At 42.6% G+C, this 9,415-nt stretch overlaps 1 protein-coding gene across 1 annotated transcript; it reads right to left on the bottom strand.

Moving 5' to 3' along the window:
- Positions 1 to 1,779: 1,779 nt before the first annotated feature.
- On the bottom strand, positions 1,780 to 7,269 carry pnn (pinin, desmosome associated protein). Its single transcript, XM_083924788.1, has 9 exons — positions 7,144 to 7,269; positions 6,635 to 6,718; positions 5,364 to 5,435; positions 4,983 to 5,058; positions 4,706 to 4,800; positions 4,416 to 4,491; positions 4,089 to 4,244; positions 3,845 to 3,983; positions 1,780 to 3,666 (listed from the first exon to the last, which is right to left on the bottom strand). The coding sequence occupies exons 1-9, from the start codon at positions 7,254 to 7,256 to the stop codon at positions 2,429 to 2,431; spliced, it is 2,049 nt and encodes a 682-aa protein (XP_083780914.1). The 5' UTR covers positions 7,257 to 7,269; the 3' UTR covers positions 1,780 to 2,428.
- Positions 7,270 to 9,415: the final 2,146 nt, after the last annotated feature.

Genomic DNA, 9,415 nt, shown 5'->3' with positions numbered 1-9,415 from the left:
TCTGAGGTTTATGTATGTGCTGGAGTTTTTCTATTAAAACAATTTATAGGATGTTTGGACACTTTTGGTTATTGTATAATATTATTATACAAGTGTTACACCCCTTACAAGTATAGTTGCCAATGTGTCATTTAGCTTGAAAAGTGCAAGGCAATACACTGGAGATCAGAACTTGGGAACAAATTATTAATACTTGATTTATCTGAATTATTATTTTTTTAGTGTTCTGAATTTTAAAGAATAGCCACTGTGGCTTTGCCACTGCTGTACAAGCATGTATTTAAATAACCAAGGCACTTCAACAAGAAAAACAGTGACTGACTTCAGCACATCTGCGCCCACAGGACATCACTAGTTTCTGTTCTCTGGTTTGATCTGCGTCCATTCTCCAGTCTCTGCCACAGTTCAGTGGGTTTCTTAGACATTACTTTGTTGCCAAGGGTTTTCCAAAGACTTTCAACAGGGTTTAGCTCTGGACATTTCATTGTTTCAATTATCTCAACTTCAAGGAACTGCGTAACCTGCTGTGCAGTGTGACAGGGGGCATTGTCTTGCATTAAAATTGCAGCTGATATGGAGACAATTGCAGTGAAGGTTGCATGTTGCTGAAGGAGGTTCATATAAACCTTTGCGTTCACCCTGCCATGTAGCTGTACAAGAGGCCCAACTCTTGCAGCAGAAAACCTCCCCCAAACCAGGACACGACATTGCTAAAGTTCAATTTATTTGGGTCTGATGGGAAACATTATGTTCGGCGTTGAACTGTGGAAAGACTGAATCCAAAGCGTGTAGTCAGTTACATTTGGAGGAGAAGGTGTCAGAGTCCAGATCTAAACCTCATAGAGAATCTCTGGAAAATCCTTGGTGACAAATGTCTAACCGAAACCCACTACTGTTACTGAACTGTGGAAGAGACTGAAGAAGAACGGACCAAGATCAAACCAGAGCAGTGTGAGAAACTGGTGATGTCCTGTGGGCGCAGATGTGCTGAAGTTATTCAAAGCAAGGGCCTCTACACTTCCTGTTCATTTTTGAATTCTATAGAAGAAAACAATGTTTGAATCTTCTCTTCTGACACAATGGTTACTGTTCTCTAATTCGGCTCACTGTTTTTTCCGCAAAATAAGTTTTTGTTGAAGTGCCTTGGTTATTTAAAAAAAATGCAAATACAGCAGTGGTATAGCCACAGCAGATATTCTATCTAAAATAGTATTTCAGAATAAATCAAGAATTAATAATTTGCTCTCTAATTTTGATCTCCAGTGTATATCCAACACTTACAGGATGAATCTGAGTGACCCTGGTTGATGACCTGACTTTTCTTCCATCTGAACCAGCTCAGTTTCCACTCGCTACAGACGGCAATGATGGTAAAAAGGGCAATGACCAACCAAACATGGCAACCCATGGGACGATCGCAGTTTGAAAGCATTCTAAAGTAATCCACCCATTTTCAAATGCAGACTTCCTATAGCTAAAATGACAACTGACTGTTCATTGTCAACTATCTTGCTCATTGTTTAAGTCAATCTTAAAGTAAAAATACCACGATATCTTGTTTTAGCATTTCCGATGTGAAGATTTACTGCTTTGGTTTTAAATGGATTGTAACTTAATCATCTTTGGACTGTTTGGTCAGACTTTGGGAAATTATGACGGGACCTCTGTATTCTGGCATTCAACAGACCCAACAATGCACGGAAACACGCATCTGATTAGTTGATTCTAAAATTTGCAGCCCCAATGTGAATAAAAAATACAAACAAACACACATTTCCACCAAAACCTCACCTTTAATTTGAAGCAGATATTTAGTCGGTACAAAAAAAATTAATGGAAAAGACATTTTCAAAAACTAGCATTTGAGCAAATCACACGTGCCCACGTGGTGACGATACAAGGGCCTTGACATTGATCAAATAGTGGAAATAAGATGAGATTTAACAGCGTTGTCACATCAACTTAAAAACACAACTACTGTACGTCAATTGTTACCGTCCGCGGCCATGACCACCAATACCCCAGCCTATGGCTTAATGAGTGCGATGAAAACTGGTAAACAAACATTGAACACCATCTTTCATCATAGTGCCACAAAGACTTTTAAAACCCAAATGTCAGGACGAAGATAAAATTACAGGACTAAGATTAAGTCCCAAACTGTTTAGTAAAGTGTCCAATTAGAGATTGACGCACCACTGACTAAGTCCAGTTTACATTCCTTTTTCCACGTTAAGGGAAACTAACCGCTCATCCACAGTTTCATTTCCTTTTGACATCGACTTATAAATCCTTACACTGAGAAAAATTCTACATTGAAACCTCAATAGGCCTTTGTGGCGTTTTAAGGGATGACTCTTATAAATTCTCATCATTCATTAGTAGATTTTCCCGTCTTTAACATGCGGAGGCGGAACTAAAAACCGGATTAGCGTCTCTTGTCCTTCCTGTCTCTATCTTTATGCTCCCTATCGCTCCGGGACGACCTGCTCCTCCCTTCCTCGCTCCTTTTCTTGGATCCCTTTGAGTCCCTCCCTCCTCTCTTGCGGTGACTTCTTTCTTCTCCTTTCTTCTTGTCCCTGGCTCTTTCTGAGGGCCTCCTCTTGCGCTTGCCGTTGTCTCGGCTGCGACTTCGGCTGCTGGACGAGGAGGACGAAGAGGATGACGATGAAGAGGAGCGGCTGGATCCAGAGGAAGACGAGGAGCTTCCGCTGGAGGAGGAGCCGGAAGAGGAGGAGGAGGAGCTGTTACTATGACCGCGGCTCTTCTTTGGCTCCTTATCCTTCTTCCTCCCTCTTCCGCCGCCCTCTACCTCCTTAGTGGGTGCAGGGGTAGTGCTGGGGGCCCCCAGGGAATCTGGCAGATTTTGGGGTGCTTTGTCCTCAGGTTTCCCTTCCACAGCCTGGCTCTCGGCTGCTGAACTCTGGACCTCGAGGGCAGGGGGGGTGAAATCCTGCCCAGGCACAGTGGAGGCTGTTTGGGGTTCTGGGATTGGGGAGGATCCCTGGGTCTCAGAGGATTTGACTGCTGGTTCCTCTGCAGTGTGGCTGAGCTCGGGCTGGTGACTGGGGTTTGGTGCTTCTTGGCTGGTAACGGTTGGTTTAGAGGACTGGGTGTCCTGGGTTTTTTCGTTTTGGAGGTCTGTACGCCCCTGTTCACTGTCTGTTTCTCCCTTTCTCCTGTCCACCTGCTCTGGCCCACCCTCCACCTCCATCTCCTCTGACCCTGGACTAGCCTCCTTCTCCTCTGACCCTGGACTAGTCTCCTTCTCTTCCTTCTTCTGTCTGTCTTTAACCCCCTCTTCTCCTTCCTTCTTCTTCTCCTCCGCCTCCTCCGCCCCCTCCTCGATCAACTCCATGCCCTCAACCTCTTCCTCAACTTTCTTCAACACTTCCTTCATCCCTTCCTCCCCCTTGTCCTTCTCTGTCGCCTTTCTATCTCTCTCCTTTTCCCTCTCCGCTTCCTCATCCTCCTCTTCCTTAATCTCTGCATCCCCCTTGTTACCCGTCACCTTGACTACCTGACCTGCTGGCTTACCCTCCGCCGAGTGGTCCATCCTTGCTGCCGCCGCGTTGCCATCCTGGTCGCGGTTTGGTTGTCGACGGGGACGGGACTCCATCTTGTTGAGGTGTTCGGCAAAAGCCTCACGCCTCTCCTCAAACACAGCTGAGGAGAAGACAGAACCAAAGGTCCACAGAGGTTACAAAGTGAGAAACACGCACAGACCCGTTTTCTCTGGGCATGCATCTCATCTCTGTATAGCATCTTGTCAAGATTAAAAGTACGATACACTTTATATCTTAAAGCATGGGCAACATGCTACCAAAAGTAGAACCCTACTGACCATTTAGTTTCTTGGTGGAGTCATCGAGGAGTTTCTGTGTGGCGGAGCACATTTTCCCAGGTACATAGAAGATATGCGGCTTGGTCTTGGTACGAATGTATTTCACCAGACGGTCATTGTGGCTGGTCCACTCCTCTTGCTGTCAGTGGAGGAAAGAGAAGGTTAAATACAATTCTGTTAATGTTATTCCAGTCACCTGTTTGTTTCTACAGCTCCAAAATGGACTTAAGAGGTATTTTCTTACCAGCTGAGCTAATTCCACTTTCTGTTCCAGTAGTCTCAGCTCAGTCTGTTTGGCTTTCCTCTCTTCAAACAGCTCCCTCTTATCACTCTCAACCTTCTTCTTCTCAGCCTCAGCCTGAACCTCAAGCTTCTGCTCAATCTCCGTACGCCGCTTTAGCTGTGGGGGCAAAAACCCAAAATGCACAGAGGCAGGATTAAGGAGAGGAATATAGACACAGTTGGATTGTATAAGCATCCAATTATTACCCAATGCATTGTATAAATAATGTGAGTCAGCAGTCATTGTCAGCTCAACAGTTCACGCATTCATTGGACAGATTTTCCTCACCTTGTCTGTGGAGACGTTGGACTCCTGTTTGAATTTCTGCAGGGTCCCCATCAGCAGGCCGAACATACGCCGATTCCTGAACAAGAAAAAACAAAACAACCATCACACACACACAACTGCAATATTTGGCTCTTCAAGGATTAATATTGTCCCTTGGGTTCAGAATTTTTGAGTGCCATTCCATATTTTGTTGGTTTGCTGGGGCAATATAACAAATGTGAACACTAAGATCATGAAAGTCGTCAGCTTTACGTGTCACGACAGCAGGCTGGTGGTTCACGTTGACCTACCTCTGTTTGCCCCTCTCATCCATGGTTTGATCTTGAATGAGGTCTCTGCGTGTTCTCTCCTTGGAGGTAGCTACTACAGACGACTGCAACGCCGGCTGAGGGAAGAAAAAAACATGAGAGCAAATCAATTTCTGTCCGTTTATCCTTCAAAACACTGTATGACTTATATTCTCCTAATATTTGAAGATTAAAATGTGGCAGTAAAGCGATGAAAATACTCTGAGCTGCCTGTCAGCCTGCCTGACACATTTGATGAACCAACCCTGCCCATTCTTACCTTTTTGACATCGTCATCATCCTCGGCGTCGCTGTCGTTACGCGCGTCTCTCCGGGCCCTCTGGTCTCCTGCCAGCCTGCAAAAACACACAAAAAAGATGTCCATAAGATAAGGCCACATCACAATCTATGCAAAAATCACGGCTGTCAGCAATACTCGATTGGAGTCTCCCATCTGGTGGAATGCTATGAATCAAAGTCATTCAATAACTTACACTTGAGGTGGGATCTGAACACTAGAAAAAAAAAAGAAAGACTGCAACAAAACCCAATATAATTGTTTCAATCTACATTAGATGTTTTACCATAATTTAATGGTGTTCAGAGTTGCCGTTATTGTGACAGTTAAATGCACGTTCATATAAAAACATTTAACGCTCACCTCAGCAGGGCTCCTTCAATGTCCCTCTGCTTGGCAGGAGGGCCGCCGCTTCCCATGTCTGAGAGACTGCGCCTGGGAAAGAACACAGAGATAGTTTCATGTTGTTTTGTCATGTGTAGTATTTTTTATTTCTATCGAATATGGCCAAGTGTTTCCAGCAAAACAACTAAAAATGCATCATTGTACAAATACTTGTTGAGTGTGTTGTAAACTCTGTAGCTAATTTAGTCGGTACACCTCGCTAAAACTATTGAAGTCTAATACAACAATCCTGCAAACATCCTGCCTTCATGATGGTTTAAATGTTCAGTTTTAACTGTTATAGAGAGGCGATGATTCAATTACATGGGATTATATTAAGAGGTGGTCAGTTTACCATTTTAAATATTTAGACTTCCTACACTCTAACAAGTTTTAATGAATTTGACAGATCCCTTTGATCACTTTCATTTGTATTCGTCTGATGCTGACTTTGCATTTTGTGCCTTGAACTATAGAATATTTACAGGATATGTGGTTATGAATGAAAATGTTTTTATTAGAAAGTGCTGTTCTTGTCTCAGTAATGTGTTGATTTTTTTTTTTTGTAACCCTTCTTGCCTTTTAAGGAGCCTATTGTTACATATGGCCAGGGACTGCAGATGAAAACTCGCCTTCTGGCTAAATCTGGTATATTTACATAAATGTTTATTAATATGCACTATCCCTGTCAAATAAAAAAAAATATATAAAAAACCGCAGCAGCAGAAAAGTGTACAATTACACATCAGCTGTATGGTAGTAATCATGGCGTGTGACTGGTTACTTTATTATAAATGAGATAGTAATAGTTCTATCAATTTAATTTTGGTAAATGGACTTGTACTTATAAGGCGCCTTTCTAGTCTTCTGACCACTCAAGGCACTTTCACAGTGTTTGTCACATTCACCCATTCACACAGAAATTCACATATGGGCATCTACATACCAGCTAATCTAATCATTCACATCACATTCACACAGCAATTCGGGGTTCAGTGTCTTGCCCAAGGACACTTCGACATGTGGGACCGTGGGGAGCTGGGGATCGAACCAAGGACGACCCACTCTTCCACTGACGCCCCAGTTCATAGGCAAATTCAAATTCATGAAGAGGTGTGCATGGACTAAATTTCACACCTTTATTTCCAATGTAAACATAAATAAATCACAGGGCTTGCACGGCACACAAGGTCATTCTGTGTGTAAATAAGGTTGATTTGAGTCCATCTAACGTTATACCCGAGCTTTACCTGAGCAGGTTGAATCCTCTGCCTCTACCTCCACCTCCACCGGGGCCTGCCATGGGGCCGCCGAGCCGACGGATCTGACCCGGTCTGGAACACAAAGAGCCATAAAGTCAACAGAAAAACCACAACCAGTCGCTCTACACAATCACATCAGTACAGAAAGAAATTGCTATCGTTTTCTCCAACGACACAGTTACTTTGTTAGAAGAAGGGGTGACACCCGGACGGCGCCTGCGGGGCCTAGAGATAACTTAGCTGACGTTACATGGTTTGATATTGAACTCCATGGTTACGGGCGGTTGTTAATGCCCTAATATATGCATTACTTTTGTTTGGCTAATTCATCAGGTAGAGCAAAGGTAAGGCGAGTTTGTGTGGGTCCGGTTAGCACAAAACCCGACTCATGCTAGCACATATGCGCTATCACTCGAATGCTAGCATGCTGGTTTTAGTTTACCACGACAAATACGCCAGACGCTAAATAACCTCTCGGTATTTTTTGTTTTTCTTACCTGGATTCATTAGGATCACGTCCCGTTAATTTACGAATATTATCGTCCACATTTTTCAGACTTTCCTTTGCTTTTTCGAGCTGGTCTTGCAAGCTCCGCACCACCACCGCCATCTTGCTTTCAGTTAGCGCGAGTCACGTGTTGTTGCTTCTTCTTCTTCTTCGCCAGGTTTACCGGTAGCTGACACGCGAGGTTATGAAGCATTTCCGCCATCTGCTGCTCATTAAACAATTCAAAAATAACATTTCCCTTAATGTTTTTTGCCCTACAAAGCCTAAGTGCAGTACTTACGAAATTAATAAAGGTAAAAAACAAATGTATTTTAAGTTCGTTTATTGTCCCAACAAATTAAAGGTTGAATATGTAAAATCTTTATTAAATTCTATATTTAAAAAAATAATAATAATACAACCCGGTATGTTTTGAGGGGAACAGAACGAAAGTATTGCTTTTCCATAAAAAATATAAATAAAAAATATATTTAGTCTGAATTAATATTAAAACATGTTTGATAGGTTTGACAATAACTTTCTGTCACGTTCTGTTTACATTGTACCAGACAATAGCAGCCGGCATTGCGGGTTGCCAGGTTTGTCTGTTGTTGGGTGCAGCTACTGTAGGCTGGCACTGGGTGAAATGGAGTTTGCTGATCCTGCAGCTGAGTGACCGGAGATGGGCAAAAACCAGAGTCAATATAGGCCAAGCATTCACTCCATGGACTAAGATAAAAGAGTTCAACGGCATTAAAACGCACGCCTGAATGAGCTAACTTTCATGTTTACTTAGCTGTAACGGCTAACGCTAACTGTCGGTCAAACTCCTCTGCAATACTTTTTTTTAATGGTGAGATTTGCCAGAGGGGACAGGTTCAAATAGGCTTAAACAGTCTCTGGTCTCCTGTAGGCTGCAGGGCCGGGTCTGACCAACCTGGCAACCTGAGTGCTGGAATTATGTTTTGTTGTTGCGACTACGATCTTTGTTGTTGTTGACACTAGATGGCGGTGTTCTGCTCATTCTTCATATCACCCTTTAATATTTGACAAATTGATGCTGGATCATGGTTTACTAGTTTGTGATTTAAAATGTTTTATCCAAATCAATCTTTACCTTCATACTTTCAGGCACACGATTGTGCAGAAATCATGTTATTGGTGATTTCATAGTGCACTTAGGCTTTGTAGGGCAGTTTTCATGATAACAGTTATATTGACTTTCCTTATAAGAGGGAAAAAGACTGTGAGGTATGTGCTATTTCTCTCTATTTCGCCTACTGTACCGCCATGTCTCGCTTTGTTTTATTGCCCTCTAGTCTAGGAGAACAGGTGTACTCGGTGCATCAGAATGTACCGTACATGAACTCTTGTGTATATCAAACACACTGTGACAGTTTGTGTGTTATACTGCTGTTGTGTTTGTTTGTGAACTCATAGACTTGTGTCCATGTGAGTGCTAAATGCACAGTGAGTATGTGTTTCAGTATTTGAAACCCTGAGCTGCAGAGGAGCATACATGTTGAGGTATACTGTCATTTAAGCCCTATACCGGAACATAACATTGTCCTTTTTTGTTATTGATACATTAAAACATTTCATATAAAACCAAATATCTGACATTAATGATTATGTTTTGAATCTGCCAATGTAGAGAATCTGGAATATGCAATTTATTTTTTTTAAGAAAAAGACTAATTCAAAAGCCTGATTAGTTATACAGTCTGTATATTATAGTATATGGTGTTTAGTAGTAGGAGTTACAACAATATGAAAATAATTGATCAATATTCTATTTACAGTGTCTGACACACCTCAGTGGAGTTGATTAAGCCTTTGGTATTAATCAACATTCTCATCTCATCTCATCTTCAGCCTCTTCTCCGGGGTCGGGTCGCGGGGGCAGCAGCTCTAGCAGGGGACCCCAAACTTCCCTTTCCCGGGCCACATTAACCAGCTCTAACTGGGGGATCCTGAGGCGTTCCCAGGCCAGTGTGGAGATATCAACATTCTGCGGGGGAATAATTCAACATCACCCTGTTGGTTGGTTGTTTGTCACCTCCGTGGTGACTGTGGGACACACATGAATGTCTTTTTGTTTCAGTTTAATTGCATAACACCGACATGATAATCTCATTACCCCCATGAACACACTCGGCGTCTAAGCTCTGAACAAAGCAGGAGGCGAACAAAAATCAGCTGTGAGGCCTTTGTTTTCTGTTGAGTCTGCAAGTTTATATACAGATATAATTGCCAGTAGTGCTAGTAAAAGCAACTGTTCA

The sequence above is a fragment of the Echiichthys vipera genome, assembly GCF_963691815.1.
Source record: "Echiichthys vipera genome assembly, chromosome: 12".
NCBI classification, from domain to species: Eukaryota; Metazoa; Chordata; class Actinopteri; order Perciformes; family Trachinidae; genus Echiichthys; species Echiichthys vipera.
Note: the sequence above shows the minus strand (reverse complement) of the source record. Positions and strands in the feature narration are given on the sequence as shown.

What these genes read in the sequence shown, in the direction of transcription:
- pnn (XM_083924788.1), bottom strand. Translation starts at nt 7,256, where the DNA reads ATGGCGGTGGTGGTGCGGAGCTTGCAAGACCAGCTCGAAAAAGCAAAG. An exon ending in ATTGAAGGAGCCCTGCTGAG is followed by an intron (nt 5,059 to 5,363) that starts GTGAGCGTTAAA and finishes GTGTTTTTGCAG; the next exon opens with GCTGGCAGGAGACCAGAGGG. An exon ending in ATGATGACGATGTCAAAAAG is followed by an intron (nt 4,801 to 4,982) that starts GTAAGAATGGGC and finishes TTCTTCCCTCAG; the next exon opens with CCGGCGTTGCAGTCGTCTGT.